Source organism: Neurospora tetraspora (genome assembly GCF_033439725.1).
Source record: "Neurospora tetraspora strain CBS 560.94 chromosome Unknown B0H65scaffold_9, whole genome shotgun sequence".
NCBI classification, from domain to species: domain Eukaryota; kingdom Fungi; phylum Ascomycota; class Sordariomycetes; order Sordariales; family Sordariaceae; genus Neurospora; species Neurospora tetraspora.
This window is the reverse complement of record NW_026944391.1, coordinates 385,921-410,139: the sequence shown is the minus strand read 5'-3', so window position 1 is coordinate 410,139 and position 24,219 is coordinate 385,921. Positions and strand designations below refer to the sequence as shown.

General features: G+C 52.5%; 8 protein-coding genes across 8 annotated transcripts; 5 read left to right on the top strand and 3 right to left on the bottom strand.

The window, feature by feature from the left end:
- The first annotated feature begins 48 nt into the window (after nt 1-48).
- Nucleotides 49-1,127, top strand: B0H65DRAFT_331921 (uncharacterized protein). The gene is made up of 2 exons (XM_062823517.1): nt 49-547; nt 649-1,127. Exons 1-2 carry the CDS (start codon nt 227-229, stop codon nt 922-924), a joined length of 597 nt encoding a protein of 198 aa, XP_062676941.1. The 5' UTR covers nt 49-226; the 3' UTR covers nt 925-1,127.
- A 202-nt stretch (nt 1,128-1,329) lies between these two features.
- Nucleotides 1,330-4,486, bottom strand: B0H65DRAFT_436205 (alpha-amylase A precursor; the record flags this gene model as incomplete). Its single annotated transcript, XM_062825231.1, has 14 exons — nt 1,330-1,573; nt 1,856-1,935; nt 2,040-2,386; nt 2,474-2,501; nt 2,694-2,770; nt 2,825-2,910; nt 2,981-3,142; nt 3,349-3,372; nt 3,486-3,512; nt 3,595-3,653; nt 3,720-3,809; nt 3,896-4,004; nt 4,082-4,291; nt 4,401-4,486. The coding sequence occupies 14 exons, from the start codon at nt 4,484-4,486 to the stop codon at nt 1,330-1,332; spliced, it is 1,629 nt and encodes a 542-aa protein (XP_062676940.1).
- A 1,018-nt stretch (nt 4,487-5,504) lies between these two features.
- B0H65DRAFT_331723 (fungal-specific transcription factor domain-containing protein) lies at nt 5,505-8,666 on the bottom strand. Its single transcript, XM_062823515.1, has 5 exons — nt 8,439-8,666; nt 8,371-8,373; nt 7,240-8,314; nt 5,899-7,119; nt 5,505-5,834 (listed from the first exon to the last, which is right to left on the bottom strand). Exons 1-5 carry the CDS (start codon nt 8,555-8,557, stop codon nt 5,703-5,705), a joined length of 2,550 nt encoding a protein of 849 aa, XP_062676939.1. The 5' UTR covers nt 8,558-8,666; the 3' UTR covers nt 5,505-5,702.
- A 441-nt stretch (nt 8,667-9,107) lies between these two features.
- B0H65DRAFT_479817 (glutaredoxin) lies at nt 9,108-10,820 on the bottom strand. The gene has a single exon (XM_062827547.1). It carries the CDS (start codon nt 10,472-10,474, stop codon nt 9,557-9,559), a length of 918 nt encoding a protein of 305 aa, XP_062676938.1. The 5' UTR covers nt 10,475-10,820; the 3' UTR covers nt 9,108-9,556.
- A 1,272-nt stretch (nt 10,821-12,092) lies between these two features.
- On the top strand, nt 12,093-12,364 carry B0H65DRAFT_553126 (uncharacterized protein; the record flags this gene model as incomplete). Its single annotated transcript, XM_062829943.1, has 2 exons — nt 12,093-12,175; nt 12,244-12,364. 2 exons carry the CDS (start codon nt 12,093-12,095, stop codon nt 12,362-12,364), a joined length of 204 nt encoding a protein of 67 aa, XP_062676937.1.
- Nucleotides 12,365-13,734: 1,370 nt separating this feature from the next.
- On the top strand, nt 13,735-16,506 carry B0H65DRAFT_331570 (uncharacterized protein). Its single transcript, XM_062823514.1, has 3 exons — nt 13,735-14,077; nt 14,152-16,230; nt 16,306-16,506. Exons 1-3 carry the CDS (start codon nt 13,882-13,884, stop codon nt 16,428-16,430), a joined length of 2,400 nt encoding a protein of 799 aa, XP_062676936.1. The 5' UTR covers nt 13,735-13,881; the 3' UTR covers nt 16,431-16,506.
- A 205-nt stretch (nt 16,507-16,711) lies between these two features.
- B0H65DRAFT_331508 (uncharacterized protein) lies at nt 16,712-18,171 on the top strand. Its single transcript, XM_062823513.1, has 3 exons — nt 16,712-17,201; nt 17,278-17,943; nt 18,078-18,171. Exons 1-2 carry the CDS (start codon nt 16,978-16,980, stop codon nt 17,777-17,779), a joined length of 726 nt encoding a protein of 241 aa, XP_062676935.1. The 5' UTR covers nt 16,712-16,977; the 3' UTR covers nt 17,780-17,943; nt 18,078-18,171.
- A 3,439-nt stretch (nt 18,172-21,610) lies between these two features.
- B0H65DRAFT_331467 (uncharacterized protein) lies at nt 21,611-23,882 on the top strand. The gene is made up of 2 exons (XM_062823512.1): nt 21,611-23,516; nt 23,752-23,882. The coding sequence occupies exon 1, from the start codon at nt 21,978-21,980 to the stop codon at nt 23,514-23,516; it is 1,539 nt and encodes a 512-aa protein (XP_062676934.1). The 5' UTR covers nt 21,611-21,977; the 3' UTR covers nt 23,752-23,882.
- Nucleotides 23,883-24,219: the final 337 nt, after the last annotated feature.

The window sequence follows — 24,219 nt, the reverse complement described above, 5'->3', positions numbered from 1 at the left end:
CGAAGGGCCGTCATATTTTTGTTAGATTTTTTACTTATAACACGTCGACCGACGCTTTTGCTGGACAAAGGCTCTCGTCCTCCTCAGTATTCCTTCTCGATACCCCGGTGCAACTCTCACCCACTACTTCCGACTCGTCGATATCAGCTCCCTAACGGCCCAGACAGAACCCTCACTTTCACTTACACAACTATCAACGACTTCTCGCCTACCCATCTCACATAAAATGCGTACCCAGCTCGTCTTCCCCGCCCTGTTTGCTGGGCTTGCCAGTGCTGCCGGCTTGGAAAGCAAGTCCATCTATGCTGTGGATGCTATCAAGACCATCATGCCTGGGGCCTTGGCCGATTGCTCGTCGGCTCAATTCCCAACTGAGTGCAGAACACCGGAGCAGGCTGCTCCCTATCTGATCAAGTCCTTCACGGGCCGCACCACAGGCGAGATTGCTATGATGCTAGCACTCATTGGCCTCGAGAGTGGTGATTTGAAGTACAGGGTCAACTTGGCCCATGATGATCAAGGTACAGCGAATATGATGTCGCCCGATGTTAGTTAACCCTTACCCAAATCTTGACTAATTCTTCTGATCAATCTTACTTTGTGTGTACATGTATCTGGGGCTGACCGTTTATCACACGAACTATCTAGTTTGTCAAAGAGTATGCACAAGACCTCAACTTGCCCATCGACGGCAAGTCAGGGGCGGAGATCTTGCAGCTTGTCATATCGGACGACTTCCGCAATTTTGACTCTGCCCGTTGGTTCGTCGACAAACATTGCTCGGCTGACGTGAAGGCCAAGATGAAGATGGGCACCGACGAGGGGTACAATGACTATATCACAAAGTGCGTTGGCACCACTATGGCGGATGCTCGGCAACAGTACTGGGACCGGGCCAAGAAGGCCTTTGGCCTGAGTGGTTAGGTCTGAGTGGTTAGGTCTAGGAGACGGCGATGTGTGGGTTCCACGAATGATGATGGATGGTAGTCTGGGTCAAGCGGTGTTTTCTTCTCTTCCTTAAATGTCCCAAGGTGACAAAATTTTACACAATACAACTTTGACGGAAACAATATTTGGTTTGAGGAGTCAGTCGATACCCAAAATCGGAGCAACGTGATAGGTGTACAATTACCATGGCAGCGCTATAGCCACTGTTATCACACGGCTTTCCCCTTTGCAATCATGACCAATGCAAATATATACATAGTTAAGACTTCCTCAGCTGCCTCCACTCCCCTTTTCCATTTTCCCCAAACTCTTCAGATACATACCGCCCATAACAAATAGCCTATACCTTCAGTCTCCCCTGGCACTACCAACATTATCATATCACCTCCTCCAAGTCGAAGATACCGTGGCGGCTGCGCAAGGCACCGTATATGTGTGGTTGGGGTCACTATCCCAAGAAACCGCTCCTGAACTGCTCACCTTGATGAACTTGTACAGTATGACACTACCCGGCGCGAGATTGACAGATGCGTACCACAGCGGGTTGCTGCTGGTGTACTTTGATGCGCTTAGCGTCACGGCGTTGGCGGTGTTCCAGCTGCCGAGGGCAGCCGTGTTGCCGGTTCTATACATTGTTTTATTCTCGAGTTAGCTGTCACGGTCCGGTCAAGCACGGGTGAAATGGGTATGTAAGTCGCGGGCGGCGAGGGACGTTGTCGGGACTTACAGCTTAACCGTCTCGCCGTAGGACGTGCTAACCAGAGCGTTGAAGGTGATGGGCACCGCAGTGGCAGTGCAGTATGTTAACGCTATATCAGAGGTGACGATGGTTGGTTCTCGTTAGCCCTCTTGCGCATCGTTGTGGTTATGTCTGGTTGCCAAACATCCCACGGATATAGAAACTTACCCGACGACGAAGTTGATGTAGGAGCTCCTGAAGTTGCGCTTGCGGTCGAAGTGAGAGTTGAGCGTGGGGAACAGATGTCGCTGCCACTGAGAACCGCTGTGGGGTATAAGATCCTTGGGAGTCCCCCAGAAAGTGTGACAGTTATGCTGCCTCCTGAGTCGGTGGTGAAGCCATCACAACTTACGACGTCGGTGATTTGTTGGTTTGCACTGAAACCCGACGCCGACGAAGACAGAGTGACAGTGGTGGAGGACGAGGCTCCGACATTAGTGAAGACGCCCACAACTTGCTTGCCAGAGGATCCTTTGCGCATGGCAATGGTGTGGCTATCGGAGTAGATGGGCCATGCGCGATATGAGAGGTAGCCGTCGTCTTTGCTGATAGCATGGGTGCGGAGTTGATTCAGCCGTTTAATCCACGTATACAACTCTGAGTTGGTTGAATAGCCAGAAAGCCAGAGGGCCTCTCGGTTGTAGGGAGTATCACTGCCCGCATAGTGCTGTTCCTGTCCTTGGTAGATGATCGGGATGCCTACAGCAGATGAAGAGATTTGGTCTGATCAGCCGAAATCCGAGCGAATACCAGGGACAGGAACAATTGGAAGTGGCGTGTACATACCGTCTTTGAGCATCGTAAAGGCAATTGCCTATCACAGATGTTCAGTTGCTGTCACTGGGAAAGGGAGTGTTCCCAGAGATGAAGCAGCAAGAGCCATGAGGAACAAACATCCCCGAGGGAAGGAGCAACTCACGTTCTTTGCCAAAGCCTGCGTTAGACGTAGATGTTGAGTCAGCGAAGAACCACATCGACTGCAAAAGCGGACGCTTAAGGGACTCACCATATCACTAGTCTTGTGCGCAAAGCGCGCCTGGTCGTGGTTTTCGAGGAACGACCCGTAGAGACTGAGGTCAATCGCTGCATCACATCGTCAGTGTGACTAAGGGAAAGCGGCCAGTACATCAGACGTACCAGCAGCTTTGAGTGTGTTGATGCCGTTAGCCAGCGCAGTGATGCTGCCGCTTGTCGACTGAAACGCATTCACTGTCCAATAATAGCTGTATACGAAAATTGACCTGGTAAGCAAGAACCCCCAAGAGAGATCCCAAGGTTTAGTTCCCCCCTTACCTTGCATAATCCAAGAGGCCGCTGATATAGCTCTGGTACGGCACCAGATACGTCGGGTCTCCTTGGAACACCTCGCCAATTGCGTACACGCCGGCAGCGGACTCGAATCCCGGCCAGAAGGACTTCTCAACGTGCTTAACACTGTCGATACGAAGTCCATCGCTGTGGCACTTTAGATTAGCCTACACCAGGAAGACAGTGCCCTGTCCGTCACAAATATGACAGCATGGAGAAGCAGTGTACATACATGCTATATGTTGACACCATCTTGGACACCCAATCGTTCCATATCTTGCGGACGTCGTCGCTATTGCGCTCATCATATTAGCTATCTTTCAGCAAACGAGCCCGGGACAGTTTCGGCCTACTTTTCGGTCTTGAGGTCTGGCAAACTATGTGTACGTATGAGACGTTAGCCAGGCCAACGGATACCGCTCGTGGAGTCAAAAATCGAGTGTTTGACTTCACAGCACGTTACGTTACTGCCTGACGATGACAGACGTACCTGACGACATCAGTTCCCTGCCAGCATCTGAATTTCATTTGTTAGTGTCTACCTAGTACGAACTGCTGTTGAAGAGGCAGATGCCAGAGAATGGAACTAGTCCACTTACGTTTCGACGGAGGTTTGGTTATCGTAGTTGATAGTGCATGGGGAGTGATAGTAAGATTGCTAAGTAGGTGGTAGTCTTTCTCAGCAACTCCTCTACCCTTTTATTTTCCACTTGGTATCACTTACGGAAGAGAAAGGATTGAGACCTTGGTAGTTGACGCACGAATGACAGCCCAAATACGCCATGTGGTTGGTGACAACATCCACCATGAGGTACTAATTACCATGTCAGCGTCTTGGTCAGTCACATCTCAACCGCTTAACTGTGTTTTCCGGTCAGGCGTGGGAGGGTGGGATCTTACCATGCCGCGGTCATGAAGCGCTTTGGAAAGCCCCTTGAGGTCGTATGCGGTGCCAAATGAAGGATTCAAGGACCAAATATCTGACGCCCAGTAGCCATGATAAGAAGACCTAAGTTTGAAGTTGTCCAGTCAATATCCATAACGTGCTGTTTGGCGGTCCCGGCATTTCATGACGGCCAAACATACCCATCTTTGGTAACTCCGTCAATCTGCTTGACGATTGGTGAAATCCAGACAGCAGTGAATCCCATTCCCTGAATATAGTCCAACTTCGAGATCAATCCCTGCCATGACCCGCCGCAGTATACCTGCTGGGATGTGTCACATGGCGCACTGGTTGAAAGATCGCTTCGAGCAAAACGATCCGTCACGACCTGATATATGGACTGGTTTCGCCTAGAAGAGAATCTTGTCAGCTCATACGTTCTTATGTAGCCAACGCCGTCTTCGATTCTCCCGAAAGTCTAGTACGGGTGAGGGGTGAAGAGAAAGAAGACAGTCTCACCATTCTGAAGACGTAAGAGCTCCCACTTGCACCGCCGCTGAAAGCAGTAGTCCGAGGACAACGCTTAGTTGTCTTTCAAGCCTCATTTTAGTGAACGGTGAAAGTTGAAGCGTCAAGAATAAAGAACCGGAGGCCAATATTATCTTGTTGCCAGTGAGTAGAGCATACCGCCGTTCTCTCGGAGCGGCGCCCCGGACCTTTATAGGCCATCTTGAGCTTGAAGTTGATACTTGACCGGCCAGTACTGGTCAGCAAGATGACGAGTTTGGGTTGTGTAAACCTCGGATGATGAGGGAGCACGAGTTCCAGGACGCCTCATGCTTTACGCCCAAGTCCAATTCGGGCCGTAAAACTGCGTGAGTGAGGGTGTATGCAAAGGGCTCTCGAGGCCTTCACCTTGGAAGCTTGGAACTGTCCACGGAATGTGAGGCTCCTTCCGTGAGGTCCTCCACTTGTCTGGCTACACAAGACGGAGGTAGTGTTTGGTGCTGATGGAGAGGCCACTGCATCTACGGATCTCTGGCTCGGCGCGGTAACCCCAGACGCCACACCCCAGATTCTTTAAGACCTAGACCATAGTGACGGGATTGTAAATGTGGGGAGGCCAATGAGGTAGAAGGCCCGAATACCATTGACAGGTGAACATCCGGCCAACCACGGGCCGGCTGTAACGGTGTTTGGCGATTTGCGGGGAAGAATCCAATGCCGACTGTGTATCAGATCTTATGCTTGCAGCCATTACTCGCCCTCTCACCTGATATGTACCGAGCAAAACCTCCGGTCGATACGCTATTCGGCCCTCCTCATGGTTGTAGTTGGCTACGAGTGAGAAAAAGATAGAATTGCTGCTTGTTTCTACAGTGTCGTACAGTTGCTTAAAAATCCTGCACAACAATACATTCTGCATTTTGATCTGTTCATGTAACCATACACCCAGTCTGTCTCACGGCGATGCCCTCCCTTATTCCAAGTCCCACGGCAATTTTTTTCTGCTCCCCTCAAGCAAGCCTACGCGGTACAGCTCGGTGCTGGTTTGTCAGTTGGACACTCTGGCCCTTTCATGCCTCCCTCCTATATAAATAAACTGAAAGGCGTCAATGATTCGGATTAACCACTTTCAAAAATACCAAGTTAGCCACGTCCATAATAAGGCGAGGCATTTCCCGTCGAAAGAACACGTAAGCTCGACACAGAAAGCCTGAAAAACTTGACACTGGGTCGCATGTTGAGCGGAAATTTCTGGGGATTCATTGTACAAGTTCCGTTGGCAAAAAAAAACACCGAACGGCACCGAGTCACGAACTAGCCGTTACCATGCCCTTGCCTCTCCTCACTGTTATGAAAATAGGACTGTTCTGGCCCGTTCCCCGAAAAGAACTGAAAGGGTTGGTCATTTCCCCAATGCGCAGTTTGAGTGTAGTTCTCGAAGGAATTCTGTTTGTAATTCGTCGTCAGCAAGACGTGAATTCCTTAATGTCCATAACGTAGATGTACTTACCCAATCAAAATTCGTGGTAAAGTCCAGCGTACTGTTCCCCATCCCGTCACCAAACAGTGACGAGAACGGAGATGTGTCGCCAATTCCAGCCATCGTGTCGCCCAGGTAATCTGGCGTCAGGCCCATGCTCAAAGAACCTGTACCAGAAGTCGCTGGGTCGGCACTAACGTTCATGTTCAGTGAAGGATAGTTAGGCCCGTCAAGACTTTGTGCCGCATGTGTTGGTGAGGTTGAGCTTGCATCTATACCGCTTGAGAGCATACCCAACGTTATGGCAGCCGAGTGCTCTGGCCGCATCTCTTGGACTGGGTCTGAAAACTCAGTCGCTTTCGTCGTTGTAGGGATCTCGGTCGCGCTGGCAGGATATTCAGAGGATTGTGTGCCGTTGATTTTGTCCAGCATAATATCTAGAACCTTGAATGCCTTGAGGGCATCCATGGACTCATCTGCCAGCCCCTTCCAGATGTCTCGGGTGACTTCAAGGCTCTTGATCATCTCGGCACGTTGCTCCGAAGTCCAAGGAGGACTGGCTGGTGCCGTCTTTGTTCGGCGTAACGTGTTGTCATAATGTAGATCCAACACGATCAGCATGGCGGGAAGAAGGAAGTCCTTGGTTGCGATAGAAGTCACGAACCACTTGATGGAGCGAAATCGACCTCCTGGTTGTGATTCACGGTGGAGCGTTGCCAGATGACCCAAGGACTCGAGGGAAGCTGAAATTGCCCTCAGCCGAGAGCTGTTATATCTGATGTTTTGTGTCGCCTTTGACATGTACCTTCTGTGAAGAAGACAGATGATTTTCTGGAAGAGAATATCAATATTGAATCGCGCAATAATTAGCGTTAACGGATCATGAGAGCCCGAGAGGGGTTGGAACCGTAGGTGCGGAGGCAGATTTGCTTTGATTTCACGCAGTTTTGCGTCAAAGCGAAGAACTTCATCGTAATGCACCGGATTTCGGACACGACCTGTTGCTTGTAATATGTTGCCCAGCTCCAGTGCGAGCTTAACCTTGGCAATCATGTAGCTGATGTTGGTAGGCTCTGTATCTGGTTTCGGTGGGGGTAGCACCTTTGTGTCTGGGTCAAAATCTTCGTCGGCCAGGTTGTGTGGAAGGTCAGTGTCGCAGTCGTGTTCGTAGATCATGGCAGGTAGAGAGAGCTGGTGCGAGAAGAATATGTCGCACATCCTGATTAAGGCCCACGTTCTTCTTCTCATTTCCTAAACAGCAAAGCAAAAAATCGAACAAAAGTGTCAGCTAAGCAACTCATGTGATAGTTCCCCGTCAAGCGGCCTACACCCGTCCTTGTTTGAGTAAATAAAATAAAAAATCGGCCTTACAGCTTGGAAAGGAGTGAGAGAGGGAAACCATTTCGCATCTCTGTGATAGCCCATACGAAAGGCAACCCTCGTGACCTGAGACATAATCAACCACAGGCCGACGTCGGCATCCCACCGGGATGAATGTTCGGCGAAGAGGTAGAGAATCATGGTCTCCACGGTATACTCGGTCGGCTTCGTATAATCACCTACTCGGAGACACTGGACTGTCCGGAGTCGGAACTTGGCTGCCTTTTCAAATGTGCGGCCCTTCCATTCGGGCGGCTCGTCGCCAACCTTGTGATAACTCAACATGGCCAAGCACATGACAGAATAGAGCAGGCCTAACCACATAATTGGTGTCCGAGACGGGTCCAGCCAGTGATTGCGGAGTTGCTGGTGGAAGGTGGGTGGATGAATGATGTTAACGGCATTATCCATCGAGTTGAAGTACCTTCCGCAAAGGGTCAGGACAACAGACTTGGGAGGCAACTCGGCCCTCAGTTCGACTTCGGTAGCAGGTGTTGACCCGAAAAGAAACGTGAGGCCTTCGCAAGCTGTAGGCGGCTTGCTGAGCATCACTTTCTCATAGCTCTTCTCCAGGTCCTTCTTGTGAAGCGCAAAGAAGTTCTTGACCTCGGCGATGTCCGCCAGAACGGTGTGCCAGTGGCCTTGTCCAAGATACATGGACTTCCCCCTATCGGCATCCACCTTCAGAACGCCTAGAGAGGTTGCCAGTCCATCGTCGACGTCACTTTCTCCCTCGTCATCTTGCATAGCGCCGTCGTCGTCGTCGACGTGTAGGAAGACCGAAGAGCCGCTAGTCGTCGTCGAGCCAGCACCTTGTCCTCCACCAGCAGTAGCCGCAGCGTTTGTAGCAGTAGCGGCCGGGGGCAGATCGATGTTTGCACCACCATGCACAAGTGACAGAACCAAACCTTCCAGCCTGTCAATACGGTTCTGCATGTCGTCGGGAGAGGCGCCTGCTTGGCCTTGACTCTTTTTCCGGGCCGGCGGCGTGGCATAGAAACACGAAGAGGCATCTGTCCCTCCTCGTTTAGTGCAGTTTCCGCAAGGGTGATTCCTGTCACACTTTCTATATTCTTTCAGCAACTAGGCATCATCAAAGACGATCTTGGTCATGATGCTTACAACCTAGATTAGGTTATGTTAGTCGATGGATAACTCGAACGAGGCGGCTGGAAGATGGAGTGGCTCACTTTCTTGACCGGCAAGGATAGCAACTGAGCGGTACTCTGTTCCGCTTTCGGACAACACGAAACTGCTCCTCGGGGGAGCGGCCGCCCGAGGAGGTGGTCGACGGTGGTGTGGGCGTCATGATCTGCCACGCTGGATTAAAAAAGAGTTCCGGCGCTGAAGGGTCGTGGCACAAGGGCAAGTATGTAAGGGGCCGCGTTTGATCGGGCAATCACCTGGGTGTCTCCAATGGAAAGCGGGCCGAGTGATGTTGATTGTGTTGAAGTTGGTTTTAGCGAACGTTGTGGGCAGCTGCCTGATTTTTGTCACAGCTTCATGATATTTGCAGGAGTCTAGCGTGCTAAAGTAGGGTCACACAGGCGCATACCAATCCTGGATATTCACAGCCTCGAATGCAAATATTTATCTTTGAAGGGAGGACGGGGAGAGGAGGAGGCAGGGTCATAAGCAAAATGAAAGCTAGGTTGGTTAGGTAGTACAGTAGTGGTTGTCGAACGTAAGCAAATGACGGGCCTCGCGTCGAGAACACTCCCGTCGACCAAAGACTGAACGTGTCGGGTACGATACACCCCTGTATGTTCGTCATTCTGTCTTCATCCGATATATAGGTGCTGTTATGTAGTACGCTCAAATGTCGATAGCATGTTCGGGGCCCAAAAGCTAAAAGGCATTCCAGAATAGCTTGGCATTTCAGGTCTTCACCCCACATTGTCAAAATTGCATCACCAAAGGTAATTGGTATCTAGTATACAAACACCATATATCCAGCGAACCAAAGCTCACACAAATGTGTTGCATTACTCGATCCGGCGATAAGCGCAACACCTTGCTCTAACGTACACCGTTGACAAACCATGACCGTCGCTTAGCGGTATCGTGTTATGACTCATCAATTCTTATCTCAGCAGTGCGCCTAATTCGTCTTCAGCCAACCAATCCTCTCTCTTTGTACCTGTGAGTCTTGTAGATCGGGCTGTTTCTCGTGGAATTAGTATTGTGACCGGCTTTTTATCGCCATAATTCCATTGCATCATCTTGGGCCGCAGGTACCTAGGAGACTGATCAAAGCCAAGTCAAATGGCATATAGGGGACAGTCGACAAGATAAGACTGACAGTCGCTCAAGAACATATATACAGCGGTTCCCCTTCCCACCAAGGAAGCTTCCGTGCATGTTGAAACCTAGGACTGCCCCGCGGACGCATCGCCGTTCGTCTTGACACTATATGGCTTGAAGAAGTCGGCGTCGTTCGCCAGCTCCTCCTTGACCTGTATTCATAGTTAGTCCGCTGTCTGTAGGATGACACAGAATATGCTTCACGTACGATATCGAGTCCTCCCACTAGCTCACCGTCGACCCAAAGTTGTGGATAAGTAGGCCAGTCAGCAAACTCCTTGAGGCCCTGTCGTACTTCGTCGTCCGCTAGAATGTTAAAGAAACCGTACTTGACGGCGTTTTCTCGGAGAAGAGCAACCAGTTGTCGCGAGAAGCCGCACTTGGGCTCACTGGGAGTACCCTTCATGAACAGCATGACCGGGGCGGCCTTGACCAGGTCACCCAGACGTTTGAACAACTCCTCCTTTTGCTTCTCGGGGTCCTGAGGCACAACGTCGCCGGCCTGGCCCTCAGCAGTTGCGGCGCCATTTGCGGCGGCCGGTGTCTTCTCACTAGCTTCAGTGCCCGACTGGGCCGACTTGTTGGCGTGGGTCTCGATCGCGTTTCGAACCTTGACGGCGCTGCTTCCGCTGACCGTCTCCAAGACCTGGCCGTTCCGGGCGAGCACGAGGAAAGGAACGGCCGTCACGTTGTACGTTTCGCTAATTTCCGACAGTTCTTCGGCGTCGATCGAGACCCAGGAGGTGGAAAGCGGCTCGGTAACGGGGTATTCGCTCGCCAATGTCTTGAGCACTGTCGCCATCTGGGCGCAGGGCGCAGCCCAGGGCGCGTGAAAGGAGACGATCAGGAGGGTGGACGCCGGCAACGACGACACATGGTCGTTCCAAGCCTCGATACTGGTAATGTCCTTGATGGTCGACATGATGCGGGTTGCGCGGTTCAGATGTGGTCGGGGTGATGATGGCTCGGCCGAGCGAGTTTCGAGTGGTGGCTGTCTATTACGGGTATCGGTGTCGCGCGTATGATCCAAGTGTGAAGAGGACGGTGACCAAGAGAAATGGATTTCGTTTGACCTAGAAGTTCCCCAGTGCCCAATGTGGATCGCTTGTTGGATATACCGAGTTGGCGGCGAGTTTACAAATGTCCTGGCCTACCGGACACCGGTACTGGTTTTCCATCATCCATGGCCCAAAAAACGTCAGCGACCTCGGCCTTGCCCCTCGTGGCTCTCAGGCGTGCCCCGCGGCGCCGATGCGCTTACCTGTAAGGTGCAGCCCACTACGTACCATAAGTATCAACCTTACATTACTAGCGCAGAACCTAGAAGCATCCACACACCGCAGGCATACGCAGTACCGTGTATGTACATAGATGACTTTATGCAGTATGTATGCAGGTACAGTGATTGATGTGCGCTTTGCTGTGGAGTTGACTGCCTCTGGGCTAGTACGAAATGCAACTGGTCTTACACCACCCTACACTGTATCTTACGATATAACGAGAACGGTAGCGTCCTGTAGTGGCAGAGTGGTAAGCTTCCACCTGGTGCGGCAATGGAATGCTCTCGGAAGCCGTCCAACTCACATGTTCATCTGACAACCACTACCTAGTAGGTACCTCTTGAAAGATATGTAGGTAGATAGATACTACAACCTATTCGTGTACGGAGTGGCAGAACAAAAAGAGCAGAGTGTGGTATGTATGAGAGATCATATACGTAGTACAACATAGTGGCCCTAGATATCTTCAATAGACATAGGGTTACCTAGATGTATATGACAAAGCTGCTTGAACAAACTGTTTGTTTTGCGTGCGTTGTTCCTGCTATTTGGGTTTAATAACAATTTGTATCATCGCATCAACAACACTCAACGGTTCTACTGGGACAAGTCAAGAAGGACAGTCCGTCTTTTAAAAGATGCTGCTGTTTGTCCACTGCAGACGACAGACGTTGCCGGAGCTTTGTGGGCTTCTGATCAGATCGGCACGTTATTTCCGCACCGCTCCACTCTTGTTGCACATCAGGGCGCTTCGCTAGGCTTGGATGCTCTTGGCGGGCTTGGATCGCTGCCACGCCGACTGCAGGGTCGACTCAGGGCTCAGGGCTCCCGCTCCCGGTCGCTGCAGTCAGTGTCAGGTGCAAGTGTGTCAGGTTGAGGTGTCAGGGTTGTCAGGGTCCGCGGATTCGGCTATATCCATGCTCCATGTAGTTGAGGTACCGTGCACCTGCGTCTCCCTGCCAGCCATCATCATCCCATCCGCCCCCGTTCCCGAGTATTTATATTCGTCTCGTCGCTCCCGCGTTCAAACGCCGCCTTACCGCCCCGCATTCACTCTCCGTTCAACTGCCCGTCTTTTTCGACAAGTGCCGTCCCCGTCTCCGTCCCCGGCCACCCGACATATATACCACATACACCCACAAGGCCACAGTCGTAATCGCACCCGAGTGAACTTCACTACCCTAATCTCGGCGGTAACCGTGATACCTACCTACTTCTACGTGCCTGAAGTGTCTACCATCAGCCCACGCATCAACAAACATGTCGGCCCAGCAATACTACCAACCTCCTCAGGAAGGATATCCCCAATACCCTCAGCAGGTGAGTTTGGAGTTCCCGGCGGCGTTCTCACCGACCACACAAGCCCACTGCGTCAAACCACAAAAGCTAACCCGGTCGTGATCGGTTGCAGTCTTATGGTCAGCCTCCCCCACAAGGTTACTACCCTCCGCAAGGTCAAATGCAATATCAACAGCAGCAGCCTCCTCCTCAGCAGAGTGGTGGCGGGGATGGATGCTTCAAAGGGTGCATAGCGGCTCTCTGCTGCTGCTTCGTGGGCGCCGAATGCTGTGAATGCTGCGCTGACTGCTGCGAATGCTTCGCCGAGTGCTGTTAAGAGAGGATAGGCATTATGATCTCGACCGTTGAAGATGGATTTGAACAACACAAGCCTCTGAGAAATCATTCTTGGAGCAACATGGGCGCAATGCATGCGCAACACCACACACATGCGCACACAAACAGACACACCAGTACTCGAGATTGATGGCCGCAAGATTCGTCAGCTGGATTGGCAAATTCCCTGACCACCGACATTACCGTCCATGGGATGTCTGTCAGCGGACGGCAGCATATTCGTTTGATGGTCAATCACATTCTTAGTTCGGAAAGGGTTAAGGGGCGTTGTGGATATGTGTGCACAGGGTACTTAATGATTAGCGATCACCTCAGTTTTCTTTACCAAGAGGTATCGGAGGGGAAGAAGGGCCTTGACTGGGTTCACGTTGATATCTTGAGTAATATAATGACTAGTTTGAAGCTCTTTCATGGTCTCTGTTAGTCTGTTCTATTCTCAGGATGCTGCAGTCTAAGCACGCAAAAGGCGTGTTTGCCGGTCACTGTCGACAAAGGTTAAAGATGGGTAGAGGTAGGTGACTCGGACTCGAGGGTGATACGTCTAGTTTGCGTGGTAGCTTGCCCCTCCGGACGGGGCACTGGAACGCAGGTACTAGTGTACCTTGGCTACCTCCTGAAGTACCCTGCCTGCTAGATGATGCCTGAAGGTACTTGAAGCTGATTTAAGGGTCCGCGTATAAGCTGACACATGTCTCTTGTTGTAGCAAAAGGTGGAATGCACCGCCCAGTATTACCTCCGCATCTTCTGTTGTCTAGCTAAGGCTTTCAGACATCACAAAGCTTCTAGCACACCATCTATGGTAGGACGGCTTTCAAAGAAGAGCAACCGATTTGTACGTATTGCGTGGCCCGCTAGGCCTTCACCTCGTAGAGGTAACTTTGCCCATTTTACACCGTAATGTATGGTTTGTTACGTTTCTTACCCGCTTACAAGTAACGTCAGTCATCGCAAGGAAAGGCCGGTCAAGCCGGCAGGGTTCGTTGGAAAAGCAGTCGGTCAGTCAGCCGCTGCACCGCCTCGAACATCGTACGAAGGTGCCGTCGGGTGCAACTGAAGTCCGCATCGCAACGCCCCAGACTCGCCGGCCGGGACACACCTTTCGCTAGAGGTACCTATTGACGTATGTGCGCAGATGGAGCTCCACCTCCACTTACCTACCTAGAGGTACCTAACTCTAGCGCTGCGTGGTACCTCTAACGACTTGACCCGTCCATGCATCCCCTCCTCAAACACCGGGACCTTCTTCATCTCTCTCTCGACCTCCAACCCCGATCCGACGTCTAGATCACCAACAATCTGTAGCCGTTGCTGCAGTTGTCAACAATTCACAACCTTCCGATTGTTGAACGTCCCAGCTCCTTTGCGTCGTTTACCCATCCATTCCGCTCCACACAGCCGGCCACTCCGCCCACCATGGCCTCCTTAAACCTGTCCATCAACGGGCCCTCCATCAAGAGCAGCTATCAGGGCGTCATCAACGGCCCTGCGCCATCTTCGGCATCTCCCACCTACGCCCACTGGGCCCTTTTTTCCGTCCAGGCGCCTCTTCTGAATGCCTTCCAAGACTCTGGGGCAAAGGAGAGCATCCTGAAGGTCGAGAGCACTGGCGGTGAGTGCCACGCCGGCCCACAACTTCTCCTTCCCACCATATCCATGGCCCCGACTAATCATCCGTCATCACAGATGGTGAGCTTTCCGACCTGATCGAGGACTTCAACGAAGGCCGCATCCAATTCGCCTTCGTCAAAGTCAAGGACCCCAACAGTGGACTTCCCAAAAACGTCTTGATTGCCTGGTGCGGCGGTGGTGTCCCCGAGCGAACAAAGGGGTACTTTACCAGCCACCTGGCCGCCGTCTCCAAGATTCTTCACGGCTACCACGTTCAGATAACAGCACGCTCCGACGGAGATCTTTCTCCCGAGTCCATTGTGCAAAAGGTCGCCGATGCTTCAGGCGCCAAGTATACCGCCGGCGGTTCGGCACCCGTGTCAGCCGCTGCCCCGCCTCCCGTTGCCAAGAAGCCCGTTTTTACCCCGACTGCCTCTACATCGGCCGGCTCTTTCAACCCTATTATTGCGGCGCGGACGCGGAACCGCGGGGGCGAGGACGATGACGGCTGGGGTGCCGATGCACCGCCAGTCACTCGATCCCAGCTGGAGAAGGTTGCGTCTGCCTACCAGCCGACCAAGGTCAACATTGCCGAACTCAGGAAGAACAAAGATGACTCGCGTTCCGATGGAACCCAAAAGCAAGATGACCGGCCGGATGATATTGTTAAGGGTGGCTACCAGCCCATTGGAAAGATTGATATTGCTGCTCTCCGCGCCCAAGCAAAGAAGACCCAAGATGATCGGCCTGCCACCGTGAAGGGAGCCTACGAACCGGTGGGCAAGGTTGATATTGCTGCCATTCGCGCAAAGGCTCAGCAACGTCCTGCTGAACCGGAAGAATCGGAGACGCCCAAGAGTCTGGCAGAGAGGACTGCCGCATTTACGCAAGCAGAACGCTTGACCGAACTTCCCAAGCCCAAGGTTGCCAAGAAGTTTGTAGGCAGCGCTGCATTTACCGGCACCAAAGCTCCTACGCCGGCTCCTCTGGGTTTCGGCTCGCCTGCGGTTCCCGCCGTTACCCCTATTGCCTCTGCTAGCAGAACATTTGCGGATCAGGGAGGCAAGACGCCGGCCCAAATCTGGGCCGAGAAGAAGGCCAAGCAAGGCGGTGCAGTTGCACCTGTGTCCACGCCCTCTCCCGCCGCTGCGCCTATTGCTGCTCAGAAGAGCGGGAGCGAATGGAAGAGCGGTTACGCAGGGAAGAGCTGGGCTGTGCAGGCACCCAATTACAGCCGAGGTGTTGAAACACACGCAACCGGAGGCAGCGCCTCGCAAGAGAAATGGGAGCCTGAAGCACCTGCCTCACCGGCGGGCGGCATATCTGCGCTGCGCGATAGATTCAAGGATACGGCACCCGTGGCGGTCAACACGGGTTCACGGTCAGCACCAAGCGTGCCTTCTCCCGGCCCGGCCACTGGTGAGGAAGAGCATGCTCCGCCGCCCCTGCCAACCGGAAGCCGTCCTTCCGGTGGCTTTGCCCTTCCTGGCCTGCCATCCCGGCCTCCTGTTGCTGACGCCGAGGAAGAGAACGATGAAAGACAGCTGGAAGAAGAAGTCCGTGCACAGGACGAAGAAGAGCCTTCCTCCCCTGTCCGCATCGCAGTCCCAGTTGCTCGGAGCGCAGTGCCTGAGATGGAGCCAGCTGGTAATCTGCCACCCCGCCCGGTGCCTGTTCCGCAGGAGCTACCGAGAGAAGAGGACCTCCCCGTAGAGGAGGATACCCACGATCCGCGTGCTGCCGCCCTGAATGTTGCCAGCGAATCTCTTGGCCATGATGTCGAGGCTCAGCAGGCTGGTTCAGATGGCGGCAAGCGTGCTTTGGTACAATATGACTACGAGAAGGCCGAGGATAATGAGATTGATCTCCGGGAAGGTGAGTATGTCACCAACATTCAGATGGTGGATGACGATTGGTGGATGGGAACCAACGCGCAAGGGGAGAGTGGACTCTTCCCTAGCAACTACGTGGAAGTCGTGGAAGACGATGAGCCTGCTGCTGCTTCCAGTGCGGCCCCAACAGCAGCGGTAACTCAAGCCCCTGCTGTGCCTTCACCTGCGCAGGCCGAAGCGGTAGCACCCGCAACTCCGGCCGGTCAAGTCGCTGGTCCAACAGCGACGGCGCAGTTTGATTACGAGGCAGCAGAAGATAATGGTAAGTGATGCTCGCAAGCCCGGCATATACAAGCCGCGAAATCCAGGCCTAGCAGTGACTAACGAATCGGTATAGAGTTGAGCTTCCCCGAAGGAGCCACGATTACGGGTTTGGAGTTTCCCGATGATGACTGGTGGTTTGGCCACTACAATGGAGCGTCAGGTCTGTTCCCCGCCAACTACGTTGAGCTTGATGCGTAAGGCAAAGGTGTCGAAAACCATGGTGCTGGTTATGGACCACCGGCCTTTCCGGTTTGGTTTAATTGATCTACGGTCGTTAGTTGACTCGTATTCTTGAGAGAGCGGGCTGGGCTGGATGCGATGTTTATCTCGTAATGGTAACGAAATACAATCACTTGTGCTCGCATTTGATGGCCAATTGAGCATTACTTTTGCATTTGTTTCCTTTGGCAACTGAGCGGTTAGCCTGTGACAGGCAAGCCACAAAAAAGCTATGTAGTTGATGTATGGTCTTGAATGACGTAGGTAAATCGAAAGTTTCCGCCTCGAGTCCGTTACGTACCGGTGGGTGTATGTAAGCATGCATCCTTGTACGGCGATTACACAAATACGCGTGACTACCCACTACGTGGACCAAGCCCACGAACTACATAGGTTGATCATCTACGCTGCATAACACACGTTAAAAGCCAGGAAGTACTTTGGTGTGATTATGAGTGAATCTAGCCTGGGATTCTAAACACAACCACGTTCGGCTGTCCCTGAACAGCTTTAAACAACGAACAAGATGTATTCTCACACACCACCTCTTCCGCCGCCCAAGCCATCAGCAAGCCACGAGGCAACACGCATAAACACCCCGGAAACCTCGCCGTCGCCACGGCCCCCCCAACGTCCGGAGACAGGGGGTCCCGGTGCCGATGGCTTTCAACATGTAGTCTCGGCCCCCACCGGGCAACCCATCCCGGACTCCGGCGAGCAATGGTTGCCCAAGTTCCTGCAGGACAAGTCGTGAGTCTTTCCGTTTACAAGAGCGATTGTTTGGATCAGTACTTCAGTGGCTGACGCCATCTGGTCGCTGGAATAGCAAGCAAGATCTCGCCGAGATCCTCTCCAACCCATCGCTTCTCTCCGCCTTGACACACTCACCGGAAACCATCCACCCCTCTCTACAGGCGTCACACGACGCGTTGCAGTCTGCGCTGGGCGAGAACGTACAACGGGCGGCTCAGCTGCTGAACCTCGAGGCACGCCTCGCAAACCAACGATCGTCGACTCAAGCTCAGCTTCTGTCGACCCACGCCCTCGAACGCCAATGGCGGGCCAAACAAGCCGAGATGGACCATGCTCTCACCCCCTTTGCCCCGGCACGGCTATACCAACGGCTCAGCCAGGGCTTGCAGGAGCAAGAGGCCGTGTGTTGTGCTCTCGAGGAAAGTTTCCTTGATAGCGGTGGGGATGGCGCGCCTGCGTCGGAGCGGGAGGCCAGCGACTGGGTCAGGAAATATCGGGAGGCTAAGAAGCTATACTACCTGCGGCAGGAACGCAAGGAGAGATGGGACGAGGGGAGAGTTGGTGGATGGCGCTGATGATTGATGATGCGATGATGAAACGACGAGTGCGTCTCTGTCCCCGTCTGGACCGTGGAGCGCTGACTGTCAACACGCACGCTGGAATATACCAAGCAAACCGATGGCCTCAAGCAACCTAACGCTGTGCTCAATTGAAAGGCCTTTACAGCCATGTTATGAAGGTATAGTATCTGATCAATACCAGAAATTGGGTCTCAAGAAGCTCTACTTGCTCACACTTGACCTCAGGTGCGTTGCCTTGGGCACTTTTTTTTCCCATACTGATGTAACTAAGGCGAAAACGGGTCTTTTAAAGACGTATGCCCTGGCCCTAGCCGTCTACTGTTGCATAGGTCAAAACGGGCCCAATGATTATGTGTGGTTTCCGGAAACACGCAGATCTCCCCTTAAGATAAGGAACCAACCGGAGCGCGCGTGGTTGTTACAACTGGATGCCCTTAGCCTCGTGTGGGAGTTTCTTCGAACTCCTCCGGATGCCAGTCAACCGGGACGGAAAGTAAAGAAAAAAGAACAGGGGAAGAAAGGGGACATACGAGAACATGCCAACAAGAGCTGCGACTCATTTCAGGGCTATGCGGAGTCATGGGAACAGTGAAACTACTCGTCCTTGGTGGTGCCGTCGAGTTCCAACTTCACTCGTGCTATAATGGTGCCCCATGGAGATAATTCACCACTCCCAAGGAGATGGGTAGGCGTTGGCAACCCAAATCAGCAAACGTTGGGACACTCATGCCTGCCAGAGCCCGAGAGGGCGAAAGCGGCTTTGGAGGCTGTTGGCAGCTCGTTGGTAAGGGTCGATATCTGGTCTCGATGCTTTCTCTTGGAGTGTGGTTGTCAAAGTGACGGGATAGGAGCCCAGGGCGTCACTAGAATACACACCTTGAGTCTTGATGCCGCTTCCGAAATAACTGTTTTCCTGATGGGGAACACTGCCAATCTATGCTTCCATGAAATATTCCCGTGGCTAGTCCTGCCTGTACCATCTTCTGAATCTTCCCCATTCACATAATACCAGACTCCGCAGCAGCTGAAGTATCCCCCACGGGCTGGAGAATCTTGGTGCCTTCGATGCCTTTGGCCTTCAAGTTCTCAATACCGTCTCGAGCCTGAGCGCAGGATAAAAAAAAAACCTGGTGTTGGGGTCTCGATCACTTCCAGGAGGCTCAACAGCCACTGTCCGAATGCCGTGTCACCCAACATTTGTGCATCGGGGCTAGGCCATGGCAGACTAGCAAAGGAGGTTAAGAGGACGTATAATCCGTCTAGTATCGAGCTTGGAGTTAGTTCGGAGTAGAAGAGCCGCTGTCAGTCGGTTATCTTGTGTGATGGCGTATCTTCTGGGACGCTCGCAACGCGGGAGCCAGTGAGCGACTCTCAATGAGATATCAAGGAGAACAGACTCGAATATCACGCAAACTGTCGGTATGTTTAGACCGCATGGACCCCTGGCTCTGCTTTTATAATGCCAAAAGACGGATCTAAGATGGTAGAGATGTAGAGATAACAAGAATAGCTGGTAATTGGACAGCGCTTTAAGAAGACACTTTTGCTCGCACTTGTCAATCTTGAGTACTTATAGATATCTCGTCGAAGCCAAAAGCACCGTAGATGCTCCCGTGGGCAATACGTAGAGGTAGTATATAACCATCTCAGTCGCCGAAACACAATCTTATCTCGCGCTTGGCTGCTTGATACCTGGAAGACTGACATCCTGCCGGCAGGTGTAACGTAACCTTTTACTTGCTGGATGTTTGGCGAGCAACGACAATGAGACGAGTGTGCGCCATCGACGTCTCACGAGGATCACTTAACGAACCCGTCAAACACGACGCAAAACCAAACATCAGAGTCGGCCTCGGGAGATGGGGGAACAATCCCGGTGCTCACAAAGCACGGGATGCGGCCCCGTCGGCCGTGACGGTGGCGGCACCGCCGAAAACGCCGGGGAGAGAACGGCCGGGGAGAGAGGGTTTCGGAAAGTCAAAGGGAGAAGAGTGCTACAAATCACCGGAGTAAGGCCGTGGTGGATTTGTGATTCACGATTGTACGCATTGTACAGCTACCATATGTACGCTGTGTTGTGCAAGTCGGTCATTTCATGATTCGACGCTTTCCTTTCGATTGAGATCAGGGCTGTGTAGTCGCAGGAAAACAGGCGTAGAATCTGTTGATGAGTGTCTGCCATGAAGGTTTAGTACATGGAGGTGTGTACTATGTAAGTGGAAGTTTTTGTTGTTTTTCCATTTCTGGCGCAAGCCCCGAGACCTGTTGTCCGCAGGCATTTTCCCGAGCTCGGTGTTTTGGGTATACTCTGATTGGCTGCGGCTAAATTGCGAGCTGCCCATAGTGCCACAAAGCAACGTTGGGATAAAGTGCCTTTTCAAAACACATGCAAGCCACAGCAGCTTTGTACACAGTAGTGTAGAGGTAGGTAAGGTACACTGCACGACAGATGGACTCGTGGGGTGGTTGTGGTGGTAGCGGCCTCGGGGATACCTTCAGCTTCCTTCCATTCTACCAGTGCTGGAACCTGCCTTCCACGAGGAGAGGACGGGAATCTTGATGGATGATACATGTACGGTACCTCTACGTTGTACCTAGGTACGTCCCTCGCACTCGGCCGCAATCGCCTTGTTCTTCCTACAGGCTGCTATCAGATGTACATCATGTAGCGTCGATTCCATCGCACACATTCAGGTACCGAATCGTAGTGTGGAATTTCCTGCAGGTGCTGAAGTGGCCCCGACGGGACCTTCTGTGTCTCTCCACTATTAGACCGGCAAAAGCGCCGTGGTCCATCCATACTTGGCAGCCTCGATGTAGATACGTACCATCATCGGGACCCGAGCCAAGGAGCCAAAGCTAAATTCACGTCGGCGGTCCTACGGCACGAATGTCAGTGAAAACGGGCAGTTGCGAGAGCAGGCATGAACAGAGGTAACAGGACATTTCAACGAGTTCCAGTTTCGGGTTGGGCACCCTCCACATCAGCAGCAGTAGGATCCATCTACTACCCCGGATTTCCGTCACGAACTTGGCGATTCCATCCATGGCAGCAAGCACCATGTGTGCATGTGTCGTTAAGTTGCTGTGGCGTGGAGTGACCCAAACGGATACCGCATACATACCGGCCAGTATCTATCTAGCTTGATAGTATCAACTTTCAGCACTTCCACTTGAGCGTCCATTGTCGCGTGAGCAGGCCGGCCTCGGTCCTTTGTAAACCTCAGTGTTCACCTGTAAGGTAGCGGGTCACTTCGAGCTCGGGGTACTTCGCTTCCTGCTACAAACACCCGACCTCCACACCCCAGATAGGTACCTGCACAGTAGACACCAATGGGCCCCGTCCGTAGGTACTGTAGGTCCTCCAGATTTCCACTTCCACCAGAACCTACCCACGTACACCACATACTACATCCACCTTGATCCAATTCCGTCTTCCCCTTCCCGAGTCTCGGCATCCCAACTACTCCACGAGGGCCCGAGGGTCTCCTAGATCGAGGAGGTACAAGCAGGCTGGTCGGTCCACATCCTATTCTTGTGGTCTCCCGAATCCGACTTCTTCGCCGTTTTACTGACGGACATCCTTTCGCCTACCAGCTGCGACCACATCACTGACTGCCCTGACGATTTCGACAATCAGAAGCGCCTGTCTTCTCAATCCGCCCGTCTAGCCGATTTTGCCTGACAGTCCCGACTGCCTACCTCCTGTCGCTTGGTGACAGCCGCCGGCGCCGTTATCACCTCGTCCAGCGATCCATTTGAGCCATCGTATTTCACGGTGGCGCTTGCACCTTGATCGACGCGCAGTGCCCACTTGCGAACCGCGAACCTGATTGCGACCAAGACTGCCCGGTCCCGACCGAACCTTTCTCAGCGTCACTCGCCCGCTCCTACGTCTCGACGGCTTCAATTTCACGACATCACGTCTTTGGTGGATACGGTGGAAAGGGCCGGTCAATTTCGACTCTTTACTCCTCGACACTGATGCTTCACCATGTTTGAACTGCGACGAGCTTGCGCCTTCGACACAAGAACATCGACCATCACGGCTGTATTGTCGCGGCATCGGTAAGGAGGAGGAGGTGCCGCCCGCCCCAAAAAAAACACATGAGCCATCTCTCTAGCCTGTCCTGGTTCTTCTCAACTCTTTCTTGACCCTGGGCGCCTCCTTGGCCGGCAGACACCCGGAGAGATGGATCCTCTACACATCACCGAGTTTGGTTCGGAGCGATATCTGGACAAGGTCACAAGCGCTACGCAACCACCTTCCACTGCCGCGCCGCCCTCACAGTTCCTTCTCCCTCTACGAGGTGCCCACCCTCCCGAAGCCGAAGATGCAGCAATCAGGGCCAGCGAGCCGAAGCGTCTCGAGAAGAAAGGCTTCCTCAGTTTTCGAAAGTTCCATGCCAAGGCGCCATCTAGCTCTAACTCGTTGGATCAAGGCGAACGTCGCTTCTCGGCCACAGAGCCGTTGCCCCGGCAGAGCACCTCTTTCGATCGACAATTCCACTTTCTGCCTACCGAGCTGCAAATCGAGATCATTGCCTCACTCCCACTCTCTGACGTTCTCAACTTGCGACTGACATCGCGGTCGCTACATGCTCTAATATCGCTCAATGAAGCCCCTATCGCACGCCACCATCTCGACAACCACCTCCCAGCTTATGCCAAACGACTATACCCGCCCCCTTCACCATCGGCCCTGAATCTTCACTATCTCTGCGGGATATGGCACAGGCTCCATGTGGCTGCTAAGCTCTCTTATCTGATGTGTGAGTGGATATCGCGGGAGCTCTTTCTCCGAAACACGGAAGAAAAGAAAAAGGCTTTTGCGCCTCAAAGGGAACGGATGCGAAGGCGTCTGATCCCCCTACTATTCACCATTTTTCATTTTTTCGAGACCTATCGGGATCTTCACCTCAAATATCTCGCCGAAAATGATGGCAAGGGTCTTCTCAAAGAACCCTACACGATTAATCCTATAGAGGCCCAAATTATGAGTTTGTATGATGACAGGACCTTGCTTCGAGTACACGAGGTATTTCCCTTGGTTATTTCCTCGTTCTGCCGGCGCCTTCGTCCGCCGTCGTATGTCGGTCGAGTTGAAAGATCGATCAGGGGTTATTTGAGGGACAAGCCGCCGGATGAGGTGCATGTTGCGATTTTGTGCATTGGGGGCCTCAGAGATGTGGAAAGGATATGGGAGGTGAAAGGGTACAATACAAGGCGGACGGCTGTGGATAACTGGTACAACTCCATCACACGCGACACGGCCGAGCAAGAAACTAAGAAAAGACGGGGTATGCTGGGATTGAAACGCAAAAAGTCCTCCTTCAGCATGGGAAAGAATTCGTTAGGAGACGCGGTGGCGGCCAGTGCTCGGATTTCTGGAGACGCCGGTATGACAACCAGAGATCCGATGAGCAATCTCGTTTTCAACACTAGCCTATCTACTGGTAGGCCTATGGGGCCACTGGCCCGGGATCAGCTGAAGCTGCTGCTTTCCGACCTCCCGATACTGCAAAAAATCTTTCTGGAAACCGCCGAGGCCCTGATTTTGGAACGGAAAATAGTCGAACGTGCCTCTGATATTAAGCGCAACGCTCAAATATTCACCGATCTGATCTGCGAAGACGGGTTTGAAGAGGAAGACCAGTGGTTGTATGGCACTGTTGCCCCCGAGTCTGTACGACCCAATCTTGAGGCGATCGAGGAGGATGTCCTAGAATGAGTGAGCTTAGCAGTCCATTCATTTGTCCTGCCCCAGGAGCTCTCCTACTGCAGCAGAAACATGGAGGGAATATACTTCACGTACTACGGTATTGGACTTTTGTTTCCCTATCCACACAGCCACAGTTCAGCGCATACTGAGACGGCTTCATCAGGCGGATGCCCATGGCGTTTTTCATCCATTTTTTTTCTTGTTGCACTTTGTACCGGGGTATTTATACTAAAAGCATTTAAAGGCGTTAAATTTTTGTTTCTCTTTTATACGATGGTATCCATACATTTCTTGCTTTGTCTTCCTTCCACACTCCATATGTAGTCTTAGTATGCAGCCGGTGTCTTTAGATGATATCCTAGAGGCACAAACCAGGCGCGTCATTTGTCAAATTCTCCGTCGAACGTGCTACGGCTTGATCGGCTCCAGAGTTCCTCATTTTTCTTAGTGTCGCATTTCTTTGCGGCAAAGCATATATAGCACGGGACCGGAGTATATAAAGAAACATGGTCTCTTTCAAATTACATTCCGTGGCTTGTTCGAGAGCCAGTAGACGAACACAACACATACGTAATGAGTTGCACAATCATCAAATAGCGCGTGGGTTCGTCCTGCTTATAACAACATCTCGAGATGGTCTGAAAGCACACCATTTCAAGGTGACGCGATCCTGTCAGAAACAAGTTTCATTAATAGTGCATTTGGATATACA

What these genes read in the sequence shown, in the direction of transcription:
- B0H65DRAFT_479817 (XM_062827547.1), bottom strand. Translation starts at nt 10,474, where the DNA reads ATGTCGACCATCAAGGACATTACCAGTATCGAGGCTTGGAACGACCAT.
- B0H65DRAFT_331723 (XM_062823515.1), bottom strand. Translation starts at nt 8,557, where the DNA reads ATGACGCCCACACCACCGTCGACCACCTCCTCGGGCGGCCGCTCCCCC. An exon ending in CTCTCACTCCTTTCCAAGCT is followed by an intron (nt 7,120 to 7,239) that starts GTAAGGCCGATT and finishes TTTGCTGTTTAG; the next exon opens with GAAATGAGAAGAAGAACGTG. An exon ending in TTACCACGAATTTTGATTGG is followed by an intron (nt 5,835 to 5,898) that starts GTAAGTACATCT and finishes AATTACAAACAG; the next exon opens with AATTCCTTCGAGAACTACAC.
- B0H65DRAFT_331508 (XM_062823513.1), top strand. Translation starts at nt 16,978, where the DNA reads ATGTATTCTCACACACCACCTCTTCCGCCGCCCAAGCCATCAGCAAGC. An exon ending in AAGTTCCTGCAGGACAAGTC is followed by an intron (nt 17,202 to 17,277) that starts GTGAGTCTTTCC and finishes TCGCTGGAATAG; the next exon opens with CAAGCAAGATCTCGCCGAGA.
- B0H65DRAFT_331570 (XM_062823514.1), top strand. Translation starts at nt 13,882, where the DNA reads ATGGCCTCCTTAAACCTGTCCATCAACGGGCCCTCCATCAAGAGCAGC. An exon ending in GAAGGTCGAGAGCACTGGCG is followed by an intron (nt 14,078 to 14,151) that starts GTGAGTGCCACG and finishes CCGTCATCACAG; the next exon opens with ATGGTGAGCTTTCCGACCTG. An exon ending in CGAGGCAGCAGAAGATAATG is followed by an intron (nt 16,231 to 16,305) that starts GTAAGTGATGCT and finishes GAATCGGTATAG; the next exon opens with AGTTGAGCTTCCCCGAAGGA.
- B0H65DRAFT_331467 (XM_062823512.1), top strand. Translation starts at nt 21,978, where the DNA reads ATGGATCCTCTACACATCACCGAGTTTGGTTCGGAGCGATATCTGGAC.
- B0H65DRAFT_331921 (XM_062823517.1), top strand. Translation starts at nt 227, where the DNA reads ATGCGTACCCAGCTCGTCTTCCCCGCCCTGTTTGCTGGGCTTGCCAGT. An exon ending in CGAATATGATGTCGCCCGAT is followed by an intron (nt 548 to 648) that starts GTTAGTTAACCC and finishes CGAACTATCTAG; the next exon opens with TTTGTCAAAGAGTATGCACA.